The 19171-nt window shown below is 41.7% G+C and overlaps 1 protein-coding gene across 1 annotated transcript in view; it reads right to left on the reverse strand.

Annotated features, from left to right (window-relative positions):
* Window positions 1-9300: 9300 nt before the first annotated feature.
* The window catches only part of LOC139480216 (uncharacterized), a 39427-nt gene continuing 29556 nt past the window's right edge, over window positions 9301-19171 (reverse strand). Inside the window, exons 18-22 of the mRNA XM_071263247.1 lie at window positions 18902-18973; window positions 15695-15829; window positions 14051-14167; window positions 12785-12922; window positions 9301-10475 (exon numbers count right to left, since the gene is read on the reverse strand). Of these exons, the coding sequence (XP_071119348.1) occupies window positions 9559-10475; window positions 12785-12922; window positions 14051-14167; window positions 15695-15829; window positions 18902-18973 (1379 nt within the window). The 3' untranslated portion in view covers window positions 9301-9558. The remainder of the gene's footprint in view (window positions 10476-12784; window positions 12923-14050; window positions 14168-15694; window positions 15830-18901; window positions 18974-19171) is intronic.

Raw genomic sequence — 19171 nt, forward strand, 5'->3', positions numbered from 1 at the left:
CAGCTTATGACACATATATTGCAAAAGCTCATAGGCTAGCTAGGGCTGGTAGATTGTCAGGCGGTGTAACGTTGTTGGCCTGTATAGACCCGCGCTGCCAACAGATTGAATTAAATTTGATAATTTCTCAACTCTTGGCAAAAACCTATTATTATTCGCAATGTATGTTCCACCCATCGGCTCAACATTGTACGTTGCAGCTGAAAAGGCAACCGCCATTGAATTGGTTGACCAGCGGTTGATTGAGCATAGTGACTTAGACTGTGAGGTCATCATCTGTGAGGACCTTAATGCCCGTGTAGGCGGGGGATACAACCCACCAGAGACGCTGACTCAACGTGGCCTCAACAATGCAGCATTCCCCGATGAACCACCCGTTCCAGTAGAAAAGAGACAGTCATGTGATAGTTTTGTAAACGCTTCTGGTCGTAAGCTACTGGAACTGTGTTTCACTCGTGATTTATATATCTTCAGCGGCAGGACAACTGGAGACAAAGAGGGTAGTTTCACTTACATAGCAGATCAAGGATGTAGCGTAATCGATTATTTCATAGGTTCAGTTAATGTTCACAATTGTTGTCAAATCAATGTTTGTGGATACAAGAGTTGAGTCAAAACATATGCCTGTATGTCTACATTTGGACATATTTCTCCCTAAAGTATCTACAAGTGATGATTATCTTTCCACCAAAACACACAAATATAAATGGAACCCTCGTAAGCGTGATGTGTTTATAGGAAGTATAACAAATTTATGTCCATCCTTCAACGAGCTTATCGATCTTTTAAATTTTGATTTCAATCTTGCCCTCGAAACATTTGTTAATGTTGTTCTTTGTGCCGCTGACTGTATGAAGGTACCTTGTATTAAAAGTTCACCTCGAAATACGGGGTTTTATAATAGTGAATGCAGACGAGCAAAACGGGAAGCAAGGCGATACATATCAGGTCGTAGGGAAACAAAGAATAACATAAGTAAAGAGGCTGGTTTGATCATTTTACAAACCCTTCAGTGTACAGATGTATTACATGCTGAAGTCAAATGTCAATATCATGAAGATTTTATACTTGATGAGATTGACCAGTGTATTTTGGAGTCGCCGACTACCGACTCAGAAATCCACAAGGCTATAAATCGTTTAAGAATGGCAAATCCCCTGGTGATGATGACGTGGTCATTGAAATGTTAAAATGTTTTGAAAATGAAATAACTCCTTTCCTACGAAATTTGTTCAATAAGTTATTTGATTCTGGATTATTTCCCGAGAACTGGACGAAAGCTATCATCCTTCCACTACATAAGAAAGGCAACAAAAATAATCCAGATAACTTTAGAGGGATATCTCTATTGTGTACTATTAGTAAGGTTTACACAAGTGTCTTAAACTCTAGACTTACAAACTGGGCTAATATAAGAAGTAAACTACCCGAGACACAAGCAGGCTTTAGACAGGGATATTCTCCTGCTGATCACATATTCACGTTGAATGCAATTGTTAACAAATGTTTATCGAAAAGAAAAGGGAAATTATACGTTGCTTTTGTGGATTTTAAAAAAGCGTTTGATTCAGTTAATCATCTTAAACTATGGGAGTGTCTGCACGATGTAGGCTTGGGTGGAAAGATGATGAGAGCACTTAAGGGAATCTATGCCTCCGTGAAAGCGTATGTAAGATGTAATGATAACATTTATACAGATTAACGATAAATTTAGATAAAACGAGTGTTGTATTTAGACGAGGCGGGCGGTTATCTGTTCATGAGAAATGGTTCTATAAAGGCAAACGTGTTTCAACCGCCAACTCCTACATATATCTTGGGTTTGTATTCTCATATACATCAAAGATGAACCAATGTGTTTCAGATCTAGCATCAAGGGGTAAACGAGCTTTAATGGAAATATTTCGCAATCTACGGAGATCTAGCATCAAGGGGTAAACGAGCTTTAATGGAAATATTTCGCAATCTACGGAAGATTGGTTTTGTTGACACTTCAGTTTTCTTTAAAATATTTGATACTCAGATTCAACCTATTCTTTTATAAGGTGCGGAAATATGGGGTGTAGACAGATTTGAAAAAATAGAACAAGTGCATATTATGGCTTGTAAGAAGTTTCTTAACGTTGGTTTGCAAACCCCAAATGCTATTGTGGATGGGGAATGTGGTCGGTACCCACTACATGTAAATGCTATGTGTCGTTCTGTAAAGTATGGGCTAAAACTGATTGAAATGGACGATAGGATACCAAGAAAATCTTATAATATGCTTGTATATAACGACAAGTGTGGTCATCATAACTATGCTTCTTCTATTCGTTCCATATTATTTTCTCACGGATTTGGAGTAGTTTGGCTCAGTCAAGCTGTTGGCGACAAACCATCATTCATGAATAGTTTTACCTGACCATACCTTTTCTTCATGTACCACACTATATCAGATGTATGTATTGTATATGGGCCAGTGGCCTTAGTACAAATAAAGACTTCTTCTACTTCTTCTACCCTGGTTGTTTTTAAAAGTAATATGATGGCTAAAACATCAGATGAAACATGTTCATAACATACCAGTTTATCTAGAGTTCTGGGTGGTTCAAGTGTCACATAGTGTGAGCTCGCTGCGTCCTGGCACAAGTCATTCCCGCCTTGCCATTCTTACACTTCCGGCCTAGTTGCCAGGTTACCACGTGTAAACATCCGGTTTGTATTGGGGGGAGCACGAGAGGGGGGAAGCACCGACGGGTTTTGTAATTTTCCATCTGCACAAAGTTTGTCAAAAACCAGGGACGCGCGTTTACCTTGACTCCTTGCAGAACGGAACAAAGGTGTTAGGACCTCTCGACGATGGGTACTAATCTCTTCTGGGAACTGTTCAAAAATACCGTATTGATTGTTTGACAGCATCCCTCTCGCGGGTGTATATGAATTTAGCAATAATTGGACGAGGTCTGGGTGGATTTCCCTGGTTTGGAGCACGCTTTGAGCCTAATCTGTGTACTCTCATCAATTCCATATCCTTGCTGTCGAGACCAAGCTCTTCTTGTATAAACTTGCGTACAAGAGATTCACAATTGTCCCCCGAGTCACCAGGGGGAGTACCTGGTTCACCCTCTGGGGCCTCTGGAATGTTTGTAAATATAAGGTTATCTCTCATGGAGCGTGACCGTTGATCGATCAGTGCTTCTCTCAGTCTGATCTGTTCTGTTTTCATGTCATCTAACTTGCCAAGATCCTCTTTAACCCGTTTGACAGTCAATTGGCTTACTATAACCAGCACAAAGAAGGTCAGATTCAATGGATTGTATACGCTCTTTGTCAATAGAGTCGACATATCCAGTAGCGAGCGTCCTATTCCATTTTCTAAGGCGGGTCTTGTGTCGTTCTCTGGTCTCAACGGTTGGGGTGTAACAGGCTTATCGAAGTTTTTTGTTAGTGTTACAGTGATAGGTGAGTGGTATGGAGCCGTGCACACAACGAGGCTCAGCAGGAAGGAGGTCGGGATAGGGAATATGACTTCCGTCCTCAGCGACGGGAAGGCCATGAACCATATTTCTGTTTTGAAAATTCAACCCAATGTCATTCATCAATTAAAATCTGTATTTGCGCAAAAACGGACTGTCAAATGAAGCTGATGCTCTTATTTTAAACTGAGTAAGATCGGTCAAACAGGTGAGAAGACTTTCATCACGCCTTACTTTAGAACTGGAATGGACCCAGCTACTATAGGCGACGACTTGGAAACACAATTCTTAGCCTACATGAACAAAATTCGTTGCGAAATTTCAAACTTTATCGCAGTTCATCCTAAATTCCCCTTCCTAGTGAGCTAAAACACAAATGTATTCTGTTAAATATTAATAACACAGAGGAAGTGAAATGTTTTCTGTTGTCTGTACTTGCTTATCTGCACCCTGTTGGGGCAGAGCGTATGCGGCAACAAGTACATGGTTACATGGCTTTAACTTTCCCACGCGGTTGAAATATGGCTTTGAACGAATGGCTTTATTAGCTATACGCGTGTACGGGTAGGAGAAAGACACCAGGTTCCCCGCACGTTAGCGATCAAACGGGTCGCGTAGTAAAGGAGGTTGGAAGATATCTTACCCTGGACGCCCGATATCGATGAAGAATAGCCGCTCTATGACAGCGACGTCTGTCTTCAACTCCATAACCAGTACGACAGAGTTGGTGAGAAAATGTTGCAAATGTTTGTGGGCGTTTACTTCAGAACAACGTTTAGAAAAGTATATGACGCGTTATAAGGATAAAGTTCAAACAGTTCAAATGCCCGGGCCAGATAAAGCCTTGAGAGAGAGGTAGGTTGTTTGTTTTCTTTTGTCAACGGGTCAAGGGGTCTTATTTGTCGTCTGTGGTGATTTTCAATGGATTCTCGAGCCGGTGGATACCCAACGCATTCAACATCACGTGCCATGTGCACGTGGTTATGCTTACAAACTGACATACTTACCCAATCGTTTCTGTTCTGCAGGTGATGAACACTTCAAAATCTTCTTGGCTGTACCAGTCCCCAAATATCACCGCTTTGCTGTATACATGAAACACTGTTCGGCACAAATCTTTTGTCAATTTAAGTCTTCCCATCGACATGATCAGAGTGGTGTTGACTGAATATCACAGTACGAACCTATCTGCTCTCATTGTTGCCATGATGAGACATTTACGCACACAAACGTTATCACAACTTGATGCTCTGCATCTTCCCGAGGCAAGATCGTTAACTGACTATAAAAGCCCTGTTTCCACCCTTGCCGAACTGGGGCTGGAATATCTCGGCGTAGAGCCAGCAGTAAGTATTACGAGTTATGTCCCTTCTATGTTTCTCCTATTGACCAATCAGATTCCATTTCTCATATCACTTGCATTATCTTCAAACAAAACGGCGGCGCTCACACAAGACGATATGCTCGATGGTCAAGATCTGTATTGTAATAAAACGGGTCTTACCCAGAGAAGTCCATCAAATCACTTGAGCACCTTGATTAAAAACATAAAAGGAATTTGCAAAATATCTGTCAACGCCCAGTTGGCTGTATACATGCATTACAAATCCTGCTGTCGACCGTAATCTGCATGTTGAAATCCATGTTGTTTACGAACCGGATGTCTAGTGCGTTACGCGATTTGGATTGGACTATGCATAGACTCGTTAATCAAGTCAAAATTTAACTCCATAATTGCAGCCTAGTTCGGCAAGGGTGGAAACTGGACTTTTACCGTCAGTTAACTCCCTTGCCTCGGGAAGATGGATGCTCTGATGAAAGGCTGTTGAATGGAAAGACAAACGAATGTGTACATGCATAAAAGACCGAAAAAATGTTCTAAATTCATAGGCAGTTGAAAGGGTAAGTGAAGTTGATTTGTTAGCTTAGCTTTTGGCATCATATCTATTATTAACACATAAAATGATTGGCTAGGCTATACAGAGAAGAGCATTCACACATTCGATTTGATGATGATCATTCGAGAGTATCAGAAGGTATCAACCTGGCTACCTTTCTAAAATTCAATGGCATTCCTAAAGAATTCCTATGCTAAGTATTTAAATACATTCTTCACATTCATGCATAATTAGCCTATTCAATGGCCCTGCCTCACTGTGACATCATGCATGTCTACTAGCATAACAATAGGCTCATGAATATTTATAGGGCACTTTCTCGAGGGTGCTGAACGTCCATATGATGTTAGTGAGTGAGTATGGGTTAACGCCGCTTTTAGCAATGTTCCTGCAATATCATGGCGGGGAGGTGGGGGACACCAGAATTGGGCTTCACACATTGTACCTGATATGATGTTAATTTCATGACTAGTGACCTTGAACTTTAAAGACAACCAATGATTTTAATGGTATTTCTTAACTGTCAAGTTTAGTAAGCATGTGGACAAAACTGAATATTCACCTGATTACAAACACCTTCAACCAACGTCATGACATTTCCTTTCAAGTTCATGATTAAAACCTTACTGAGGAAGGACCTTATGAACATCCTCTGAACATTCAAAACAATATGTTCAATGGGCTGTGTGGAAGAGAATGTTGCAGTGTTTGTGAATTGAAAAATAGAAAGCTTCCTTTGTGTTAATTCCGGAGCCCTCCTGCTTTGTACCCCTGTGGGGCATCTACAGAGATGGGTTGTTGTTTGTTTTGGTTTGGGTTTTTTATGTCTTTTTTTTTTTTTTTTTTAATTATTCTTTTTTTCTTTCATTTTTTTTCTTTTGGAGGGGGGGGGGGGGGGGGGTGTCTGTTGTTTAATATTGCACTCAGCAACAATCCAGCAATATGACAGTGGTTTGTAAATATTCAAGTCTGAGCCAGAAAATCCAGTGATTGACACCATGAGCATCTATCTACGCAATTGTGATATGATGACATGCATCAACCCGATCCTGTTAGTCGCCTCTTGCAACAATTAAGTAAGGGTTGCTGAAAACCAATTCTAACCCAGGATCTGTACAGAGATGAACAAAAAGTAAAAGACACATGTTACATAGAAGAGGCTTTATTCATGTTATCAAGTCAACTTGATTTTACTAAACAAAAGAGATAGCTCTGTATAGCAGGAACTAACATTAAACCGATAACCAGCACTTAGGTAATTTGATTCTGTGTCAAATGCATGTATGTTTGTTATTAACTTCCTTTCAGAATACAATATGTCCACTTTATATTTTTAATTCATTTCCAAACCCATATAAAGATATTTCTTTTTTAATTCATTTCCAAACCCATAAAGATAAAGATATTTCTTTTTCAATTTTAGTAGAATCTAAAAACTAAAAAATGATGTATTATTCTCAAACCATGTTAGAATTAACTGAAATTTCTTGCTTCATCAATTTCCGTGCCAACATTTTCTGCAGACATATTTTCTGCATTCACTGGCAGCAACAATGTGGGATTGCATGAAATAATTCACAGATATGTCAATGGCAATATGATGCATTGAAGCCAAGCTATATCCCTGTGCTTTGACGTTGTATTAAGTGGTAAGGTCTCCTAATGCCTGCAGCGACATGAAGAGTTCTTAAAATAACTGATTACCTCCTTTTTCTTATTTCATACCAAACAAGATGGATACAGAACAAAACACTTTTGCATCTTGGCCCTCCAAGGACAACTACTTTCACTGCACCAAGATGGTCAAATCTACAGGCACTTTGAAATCGACCGACCCAAGTCAACATTAGAGTTATTAAATTCCACTGATTTAAAACGAAAGTTCCATTTTTGATCAAACTCTCCAGTAACCATTCATTCTCAACAATGCAAATATTTAAACCTATGTAAAGAGTAGCACAGACAAAAATGCAAGCTTGGTGAGTGATTTGCATTTTTTAATAACAGGTACAACTACATAACAAATATTTAACACTTGAAAAGAGTCAAATCCTTCAATACATATATTTAGTTATTTATACTTTGCTTTTTGCACCATTATGATGATGTCCAGTTTACATAAACCTCACAAAAGGCAGGAACAACACTGAACCGTACACCACAGCACACACTAACATATTTCTCTGTTCAAAGAATTAATGTACCTTATGTTTGAAAATGTCAAAATATTCCATGGGTACCTGTGTCAACTTCTAATGCAGGTCTTTCACATCTACAATGTTTCAATGTTAGAACCTATATTCAGATCCTACATTACTCCTGCTTCTCATACAAACAGTATGGTGGACTTGGATTTACAGGACATACTACTAATCGAGTAGCTGAGTTATCAGAGATAAATGGATATGTTTGAACTACCGAGTACCCATTAGACAGCTGAGTTATCAGTGATAAATGGATATGTTTGAACTACCGAGTACCCATTATACAGCTGAGTTATCAGATAGATGGATATGTTCCAACTACCAAGTACTCATTAGACAGCTGAGTTATCAGAGATAAATGGATATGTTTGAACTACCGAGTACCCATTAGACAGCTGAGTTATCAGATAGATGGATATGTTCCAACTACCGAGTACCCATTATACAGCTGAGTTATCAGATAGATGGATATGTTTGAACTACCGAGTACCCATTATACAGCTGAGTTATCAGATAGATGGATATGTTTGAACTACCGAGTACCCATTAGACAGCTGAGTTATCAGAGATAAATGGATATGTTTGAACTACCGAGTACCCATTAGACAGCTGAGTTATCAGAGATAAATGGATATGTTCCAACTACCGAGTACCCATTAGACAGCTGAGTTATCAGATAGATGGATATGTTTGAACTACCGAGTACCCATTAGACAGCTGAGTTATCAGAGATAAATGGATATGTTCCAACTACCGAGTACCCATTAGACAGCTGAGTTATCAGATAGATGGATATGTTTGAACTACCCAGTATCCATTATACAGCTGAGTTATCAGATAAATGGATATGTTCCAACTACCGAGTACCCATTATACAGCTGAGTTATCAGAGATAAATGGATATGTTTGAACTACCGAGTACCCATTAGACAGCTGAGTTATCAGAGATAAATGGATATGTTCGAACTACCGAGTACCCATTAGACAGCTGAGTTATCAGAGATAAATGGATATGTTTGAACTACCGAGTACCCATTAGACAGCTGAGTTATCAGAGATAAATGGATATGTTCGAACTACCGAGTACCCATTAGACAGCTGAGTTATCAGAGATAAATGGATATGTTTGAACTACCGAGTACCCATTAGACAGCTGAGTTATCAGATAGATGGATATGTTTGAACTACTGAGTACCCATTTTACAGCTGAGTTATCAGAGATAAATGGATATGTTCCAACTACCGAGTACCCATTAGACAGCTGAGTTATCAGAGATAAATGGATATGTTCGAACTACCGAGTACCCATTAGACAGCTGAGTTATCAGATAGATGGATATGTTTGAACTACCGAGTATCCATTATACAGCTGAGTTATCAGATAGATGGATATGTTTGAACTACCGAGTACCCATTATACAGCTGAGTTATCAGATAGATGGATATGTTCCAACTACCAAGTACTCATTAGTACCGGTTATCAGATAGATGGATAACCCCTACTTTTACCCTTCGAAACATGTTGAGGAAACAAAAATTATTTGAAATTTTAAGGTTTTGGACCAACCAACATGAATTTTTGTGCATAAACACCTCTGAACCAAAACTAAAAGCCTGGCCTTACTGTAATTACATAGTTGGTAGCACAAGTCCTACAACAGTGAACATATGTATAGTGACCTTTGTACGAATAACTGTGAATAAAACAACCTATTTTAAAGTTTTACCTTTTGACAATCAATAAAGTATTTATACAAGATTTTCATACCAGTACTCTTATATGATTATAGGGCGTTCAACAAAAGATCATACACAGACACTGATAAGACCACAGAAAACAGGATGATCTAAAATCGATAACTACAAATATACTAAAAGATATTTGGATTAAACTCAACAAAAACATGACTAGAAGGATAAAATGATTTGGAATAACAAATTCTTGAAGTCTGGAAGATGAAGTTGATGAGATATGAATTAAAACCATCTGAACAACCCTCATTTCTTGCTTGATGCTGCAGCAACATAGAACATCATCACAGAAAGTTTGGTTTCAAGGAGTTTAAAGTCATCAGCAGAAGTAATTTTGCTAATGTGACAAGTGAAATTCCTGAGATGAGACTTGATTCTTTGGAAAATGTACAGATCATCCTCTTCATCAACTGTTTCCAACATGGCCTCATGGCTTCCAAGTGAAATTAGTTTACTTTTGTCTCCATGGAAGGCTGTTTCAGCGTTGGTCAAATCTTCTTGAAGAACTTTCCGCTTGCCCATATCATAAGAGTCAAATATTGCCGGTTGTTTTCTCACCCTGGTTGACACTCGTCCAGGCCGTTGGTTCTCTTTCACTGCCACCTCAGGTACGACCTTGACAGTGTGAAAAGACACTGGTCTGGTCTGCTGCGTGTGTGACTGGTGTGTGTGTGTCTGCTGCGTGTGTGTCTGCTGCATGTGTGTCTGGTGCGTGTGTGTCTGGTGTGTGTGTTTCTGCTGCGTGTGAGTCTGGTGTGTGTGAGTCTGGTGTGTGTGTGTCTGCTGTGTGTGTGTCTGCAGCATGTGTGTCTGCTGCATGTGTGTCTCGTGTGTGTGTTTCTGCTGCGTGTGAGTCTGGTGTGTGTGTGTCTGCTGTGTGTGTGTCTGGTGCGTGTGAGTCTGGTGTGTGTGTGTCTGCTGCGTGTGTGTCTGCTGCGTGTGTGTCTGCTGTGTGTGTGTCTGCTGTATGTGTGTTTGGTGTCTAGACAGGAGTCTGCTGGCGTGAATGTAGGACAGGACAAGGTGAGTAACCAGAGTGACATACAGACGGCAATCTGTGATGTCAGCCATCACCTCATTGCCTTCCTCACCCAATACTTGTTGATACAGGAAGGCGGCTGGCATGAAGTCTATCTTGTGAGGTCTGGGAGAGTCCTGAGACTCTGAAAGGAGAAGTGATAGAAATTCTAAATCCATCTCTTAGAATCCACAGAATATTGATCATTTTCAGCAGGCCTCAAAGTTGCGACTAAAACAGTCGCCAATGCGACCTAAATTTCAATTTGTCTTCTGACTAAAATTCTGAGGTCACCAAATGACTACCTTGAAAAATATCTTGTGGCGACTAAATGCCATTGGTTCATAGACACAAACATGAATAATTTTATTGACATTTGCGACGCCATTTTCTTGATCGCCAGAGTTTTCACAGTCGCAATGGAGCGCATATACAGTACTCATCGTCTGTTTCATTAATATTGCCATAGCGCAATGCAGCATTACTCGTGATTCGGTTACATAAACTCTTTCAACACCGTAGGCCGGTACACCGCCCAAGAAGCCTCAAGTCCCCAGACACCGCAGGCCGGCCGACTGCCCAAGCAGTAGTCACGTCAAAATAGTACATAATTTTTAAAAACCTACCTGTCATATCATTCATTCATTACATCTATCACATTTCACAATGTCTGATATACGTATTCCATTTCAATTTATAATTTTTTATCGATAGATTAAAAAGTTATTCACGATTTGCTGCAATGTTATTGAAAATAAAATTCTCGGACACACACTTCTACAACGGGTCCACATCGAACATGTCAAAGAGCAAAATAAAGTCGTTTCAAGCAAATCTCTAAATATATTATACAAAGTAATAAATACAATGAACAAAAATATTTCTAAAAGGTGTCAAACATACATCTAAGTTATTATTTTCATCTTTTTATGCAGTCGCGTGTAATGTAAGTCAAATGACATCTTGGTTTTCGTCGCCTCACTCGGACACGATGTTTAATGCCTAAATATACGCATGAAAAAGCTTTGTCACAGCTCGTAACCTAGCATGATACATCCATGAAGTTCCATATTGTTCATATAGATCGTGATTTCCTGCTTAAAAACGTTAGGAATAACAAGATTTAACAAAAATCCTTTGTCAAATTCTGAAATTCACCAGACACGGGGGACAGGCAGTAGCTGTAATTTGATTGGCTGCCTTAGGTCACATGCTCAAATTTGACCAATCACGAACCTTGTAGCAGATTTCGGCCATCTTCCCGAGGCAAGTGAGTTAGCTGACTATAAAAGTCCAGTTTCCACCCTTGCCGAACTAGGCTGGTAATTATGGAGTTACATTTTGGCTGGACTAACGAGTCTCTGCATAATCCAATCGAAATTGCGCAATGAAATCGAAATCCGGTTCGTAAAGTGTCATGCATATTTCTGTCAACTGCAGGACTTGCAAAGCATGTGCACCGCTAACTCGTTGACAACAGATATTTTCTAAATCTTTTCATGTTTTTAATCAAAGTGCTCACGTAATTTGATGCACTTCGCGATGTAAGACTCGTTTTATCACAATATAGATCTTGATTATCAAACAGATCGTCTTGACTGGGCGCCACCGTTTTGTTTGAAGCAAATGCAAGTGATACGAGAGGTTGAATCTGATTGGTCAATAGGAGAGGCATAGAAAGGATGTAACTCGTAATAGCCACTGGTGGCGCTACGATCGAGCCCAGGAATTCCTGCCAAGTTCAGCAAGGGTGGAAACTGGACTTTTAAAGTCAGTTAACTCTCTTGCCTCGGGAAGATGATTTCGGCAAGAAAGCGTCTTTAGAAGCCAATTTTTATCCAATAAGATTCCATGTTGGTATTGGTACAGATACAAAAAGACTTCAGGTGATGTTATGTGTAGATAAAAAAACAAGCTTTCTAGCGGTGTGTCAAATGAAAGTCTTTGACAAACGTGTTCGTCATACAGAGTTTCGAAAACAGAGGTGTTTCTTCATGTTACTGAGCGCCTTTTGCAAGAAATAAATTATTTCATTGTTGCTAATTTAACAAAAGAGTGAACCTGGAACAATATTCATTCCATAATGAAATGGTAACACCATTTACAACACTGGTATTCGCTTTTAATATCTTATCACTTTGAATACTTTCAGTTACGATCTAAAATGTAATTACTATTTTACTTTAGTTGACGATGCTCATTGGATAATACTGGTAGCTACTTGTTAAAAAATTAAACTTTGAGGCCTGATCAGAGATTTGGGAGCGAAAAGGCTTTCCAAACACTGATGTGACAAAGGCCCTGTGGGTTCATTATAATAGTGAGACAAGTTGAGTGAGAGGGTTGGGCTTAGTGCAACTTTGAATACTATTTCAATGACAGCATGTCAGATGAATGGGTCTAGAGCCTCAGGGTGCATATGTATTCTAATGACACCTGTTGTGTGATAGATACCCTGAGAGGAGTGGAAGTCCATGCCCCTGTGTTTCATTGGAGTTGGCAGCGTGGTCAGCAGTGTCCGCATACTGGGAGTCCAGGCCAGGTCGGACGGACACTGACCCCTTGAAGTCTTAGCCGTCAGTAAGCTGGGCCCTAAAACAGAGCATGCACACTGATTTGAACCTAAAACAGCATGCATACTGACTTGACCCGATAACCATAGCATGCACGGACCTGAACCTACAAACAGAACAGGGATACTGATTTGAACATACAAACAGAGCAGGGATACTGATTTGAACATACAAACAGAAAAGGGATACTGATTTGAACATACAAACAGAGCAGGGATACTGATTTGAACATACAAACAGAGCAAGGATACTGATTTGAACATACAAACAGAGCAGGGATGCTAATTTGAACCAATAAACAGAACATGGATGCTGATTTGAACCGATAAACAGAGCAGGGATCCTGATTTGAACATACAGAGCATGCATACTGAATTAAACTGATTAACAGATAAACTGAGCACACATATGGACTTGGATTTTTACAGTGTTTTTGAACCTTGAAGTATTTAATTGTGTTCATGAACCAGGCCGTATGAAACTTAACTGCCAGGCAAAAGAAAGAAAGTATACACTTGAAAATACCTGCTTCACTCATGACTGTGTACTATAGATATGACCCCATGTTGCTTGAGATGTCAAGCACATGCAACCTGTTATGAGATACTCATTTATATGATGCATGTAATATGGCATATGATGACCGTTCCAAATACATCACTATGGAATAACCAGTTCTTCTTGGTATCATCTTTAGCCACCATCAAACATGGGGGCAAACCTTTCCTTTGCCAAGGAGTGTATGTCAGTGAGCCTTGTAATATTCAGCACTATGATATTCAAGTGTGTCACAGTATTGCCACCTCATGGTATTTACCCATGTTCTGGAGTGAGTGAGTGAGTGAGTTGGGTTTAACGCCGCTTTTAACAGTATTCCAGTTATATCACGTCGTGTCAGCTTAATGTGGGAGAAAAGCCCAAAGTGATGCAGGTCTCAGACGTTTACCACTTCGGTGAAACCCACGAGCACGGGTATGGTGCTGACAAACCTAGAAACATTATTGTGGCAAACCGGGATTCGAACCCACTATCATAGGTTTCTGGCATGCCCAAGGGACGCAACTCTGCCCAGCGAATCGCAGCGCCTTAGAAGATTGGGCCACCCATGTTCTGGAATGTGATATTAAACTATTTCTACAGAAGTTACCTCCATGTGTGAGCAGGAGGCGACACACGTCCAGTCTGTTGCTGGCGACAGCGTCATGGAGAGGCGTGATGCCGTCCGGGGTGCAGGCTAGTAGGTCCACCTTCTTACAGGTCTGGTCTGGAGATAAACCTGATTTATCAACGTACTACAATACACAACACAGCATGACATGTATTAAATGCATGATCCTTACACCGCCTCCGTGGTCTAGTGGTAGAGCGTCCGCCCGGAGAGCGGAAGGTCAGGGGTTCGATCCCCGGCCGCGTCATACCAAAAGACGTTAAAAGATGGTACTTGTTGTTACCCTGTCCCGCGCTCGGCATTAAGGGGATAAAACATGGACTGGTCGGCTCGGAGTCAGTATACTGTGTCTGAGTGGGGTATTCATGTTAAACTGCGGTAGGTATCTCAGTGAGCTAGCACTATAAATCGGCATCAGTCCGGACTAGTACAAGCAGCCACACACACATGCATGCATGTCGCTATATAAGTGCAATAATCTTGGACGCGACGTTAAACCCCATTTCACCTCACCTCACCTCACATAATAGTGAGTGAGTTTGGTTTTAGGCCACTTTTAGCAATATCATGATGGAGGACACCAGAAATGGACTTCACACATTGTACCCACAATAGGGAAGCCAAACATTCTGTGTGATAAGCAAACGCCTTACCCACTGGGCTCGACAACTGCCCTGACTGAATGATAGTGAGAAGGAATGAACCTTATTTTACACTAGTCAGTGCCAAAATGGTACCAGCCATCAGTCAAAACATAACTTCACAACAGTTTTATGAACTTTTATCATATTGTATGCAAAAAGTCTCCACTTCTGGGTTATAAACTTTTTCACTCTAATTGTGAGTGAGTGAGTGAGTGAGTGAGTGAGTGAGTGAGTGAGTGAGGTTTAATGCTGCTTTTAACAGTATTCCAGTTATATCACGGCGTATCAGCTTAATGTAGGAGGAAAGACCGAAGCGACTCAGGTCTCAGACGTTTACCACTTTGGTGAAACTCCCATGCACAGGTATGGTGCTGACAAACCTAGAAACATAATTGGGGGGAACCGGGTTTCGAACCCACAATCATAGGTTTCTGGGGTGCCCAAGGGACGCAACTCTGCATAGAGAATCAAGGCGCCTTAGATGACTGGGCCACCCATGCCCCCGTAATTGATAAGAATGAAGTCTGTCGACCTTAATCTTCATTGCCTGAAAAAACAATTTTACCCTTTTGCCATGGCATTTATTATATAAATAGGTCAGGGGTTTATTCCTATTGTGTTCAGCTTACACAAAGCCACAATCATCAATATCACGATGATGGTGACCTGTAAATAACTGAGCCTGACCAGACAAACCAGTGAGTGATATAATGAGCAAAACCTCAAGCCATTGGTACAATGAGAGTCACAAAACAAATTAAAAGATTAAACAATCACGTGTCAACAACAAACTGAGGTCCTAAACAGATCACAATTTAATCTTGTATACTGACATAAGGCTACTTCAAAATATTCTGTTAATTTGAGCACCATAAGATCTTTTTTGAACTTGACCGTGTTTATATTTCAGAAACATGAATATTAAATTCAAAATTGCCATCATATACAATCCAAGTTGTGATTTGACAGCCAGTTTTACTTTTGCTGAGATATGAGTCCATGGTTCTGGCTGGGACGTGTTTGAGCAGTGTGTCGACGCACTCCACGTGGCCTTTGTTACACGCCTCGTGCAGCGGGGTCCAACCTGCATGGTCTTGTGCATTCACATCCACACCTGAAACACGCACAGAGGATGAGTGAGAGGTTTAAGGGAGAAGCAGGATTCAATTGAGGTGGAGCGTAGTGGAAATGTGAATCGCTCGTGAAGTCTGGCGTCTTGGAGTGGAACAGAAGGGAGGGGACGAGGGTGGAATTAAGAGGAGAAGAGCTGAGCATAAAGACAGCCAATGGGATGGTGAAGTGGAGAGGGGGTGGAGCAGAGTAGAGCCATGGGGAGTGGGAGGCGTAGGGAGCGGAGTAGAGTGGTCTGACATAGATTCACAATTCAGCAGTTACTTCTCCTCTCTGATAACAACACTGAACACAATTTAACTGTATACTTAAGTTAAGATCTTTAATCTTTGAACTTCCGACTCAAAACTTCTGAAAACTTTTACGTTTTTTTCGCACCTGCAAAACTTCTTTTTTAAAAAAAACAGTTTTGGTGAGTAAACCATGAAAGCAACTTTAATATATCTGGATTTGTTGCATTCCTATGTGACTTAGTAGCTTGGGGCCGTACAAGCATAGGTTACTGGGGACCAACAAGCATAGGTTACTGGTGACCTACAAGCATAGGTTACTGGGGACCAACAAGCATAAGTTACTGGGGACCTACAAGCGGAGGTAACTGGGGACCTACAAGCATAGTTTACTGGTGACCTACAAGCATGGGTTACTGGGGACCTACAAGCATAGGTTACTAGGGACCTACAAGCATGGGTTACTGGGGACCAACAAGCATAGGTTACTGGGGACCTACAAGCGGAGGTAACTGGGGACCTACAAGCATAGTTTACTGGTGACCTACAAGCATGGGTTACTGGGGACCTACAAGCATAGGTTACTAGGGACCTACAAGCATGGGTTACTGGGGACCAACAAGCATAGGTTACTGGGGACCAACAAGCGGAGGTAACTGGGGACCCACAAGCATAGGTTACTGGGGACCTACAAGCATAGGTTACTAGGGACCTACAGGCATAGGTTACTGGTGACCTACAAGCATGGGTTACTGGGGACCTACAAGCAGAGGTTACTGGGGACCTACAAGCCGAGGTAACTGGGGACCTACAAGCATGGGTTACTGGTGACCTACAAGCATGGGTTACTGGGGACCTACAAGCATAGGTTACTGGGGACCTACAAGCATGGGTTACTGGGGACCTACAAGCATAGGTTACTGGGGACCTACAGGCATAGGTTACTGGTGACCTACAAGCATAAGTTACTGGGGACCTACAAGCATGGGTTACTGGGGACCTACAAGCATAGGTTACTGGGGACCTACAAGAATAGGTTACTGGGGACCAACAAGCATAGGTTACTGGGGACCAACAAGCATAAGTTACTGGGGACCAACAAGCATAGGTTACTGGGGACCTAAAAGCATAGGTTACTGGGGACCAACAAGCATAGGTTACTGGGGACCCACAAGAATAGGTTACTGGGGATCAACAAGCATAAGTTACTGGGGACCTACAAGCGGAGGTAACTGGGGACCTACAAGCATAGGTTACTGGTGACCTACAAGCATGGGTTACTGGGGACCTACAAGCAGAGGTTACTGGGGACCTACAAGCCGAGGTAACTGGGGACCTACAAGCATGGGTTACTGGGGACCTACAAACATAGGTTACTGGGGACCTACAAGCATAGGTTACTGGGGACCTACAAGCATGGGTTACTGGGGACCTACAAGCATAGGTTACTGGGGACCTACAAGCATAGGTTACTGGGGACCTACAAGCATGGGTTACTGGTGACCATAGGTTACTTGGGACCAACAAGCGGAGGTAACTGGGACCCACAAGAATAGGTTACTGGGGACCTACAAACATAGGTTACTGGGGACCTACAAGCATAGGTTACTGGGGACCCACAAGAATAGGTTACTGGGGACCAACAAGCATAGGTTACTGGGGACCCACAAGCATAGGTTACTGGGGACCAACAAGCATAGGTTACTGGGGATGAACAAGCGGAGGTTACTGGGGACCCACAAGAATAGGTTCCTGGGGATCAACAAGCATAAGTTACTGGGGACCAACAAGCATAAGTTACTGGGGACCAACAAGCATAGGTTACTGGGGACCTAAAAGCATAGGTTACTGGGGACCAACAAGCATAAGTTACTGGGGACCAACAAGCATAGGTTACTGGGGACCAACAAGCATAGGTTACTGGGGACCAACAAGCATAAGTTACTGGGGACCAACAAGCATAAGTTACTGGGGACCAACAAGCATAGGTTACTGGGGACCAACAAGCATAGGTTACTGGGGACCAACAAGCATAGGTTACTGGGGACCAACAAGCATAAGTTACTGGGGACCAACAAGCATAGGTTACTGGGGACCTACAAGCATAGGTTACTGGGGACCAACAAGCATAAGTTACTGGGGACCAACAAGCATAGGTTACTGGGGACCAACAAGCATAAGTTACTGGGGACCAACAAGCATAAGTTACTGGGGACCAACAAGCATAGGTTACTGGGGACCTACAAGCATAAGTTACTGGGGACCAACAAGCATAAGTTACTGGGGACCAACAAGCATAGGTTACTGGGGACCTACAAGCATAGGTTACTGGGGACCTACAAGCATAGGTTACTGGGGACCAACAAGCATAGGTTACTGGGGACCAACAAGCATAAGTTACTGGGGACCAACAAGCATAGGTTACTGGGGACCTACAAGCATAGGTTACTGGGGACACACAAGAATAGGTTACTGGGGACCAACAAGCATAGGTTACTGGGGACCAACAAGCATAGGTTACTGGGGACCTACAAGCATAGGTTACTGGGGACCTACAAGCATAGGTTACTGGGGACCTACAAGCATAGGTTACTGGGGACCAACAAGCATAGGTTACTGGGGATGAACAAGCATAGATTACTGGGGACCTACAAGCATAGGTTACTGGGGACCTACAAGCATAGGTTACTGGGGACCTACAAGCATGGGTTACTGGGGACCTACAAGCAGAGGTGACTAGGGGCCTATTCGAACCCACAATCCCCCAAGGGCCATAATACCAACATCCTATACCTGCAACATTACAGTACACAACTCACACATACCTGGTACCGTCAACAGCTGTTCCAACTTCACAATATTGTTCTTTATACAAGCTATATGGAGTGCTGTCTCACCTACAAAGACAATGAAACCTTCAAGGTACATGTATAAAACAAATCACATAAGAAACAAAACAATGAACCTTCAATGCTGTTTTTATAGTGATAGGCCACTGAGATAGACAGTTCATGTCTTATCCCCTTAATGCTGACTGCCAGGCAAGGTAACAAGCGCCATCTTTTAATATCTTTTGGTATGAGGGGGCACAGGTG

This window comes from Haliotis cracherodii, unplaced genomic scaffold (genome assembly GCF_022045235.1).
Source record: "Haliotis cracherodii isolate W230 unplaced genomic scaffold, xgHalCrac1.p SCAF_4, whole genome shotgun sequence".
NCBI classification, from domain to species: domain Eukaryota; kingdom Metazoa; phylum Mollusca; class Gastropoda; order Lepetellida; family Haliotidae; genus Haliotis; species Haliotis cracherodii.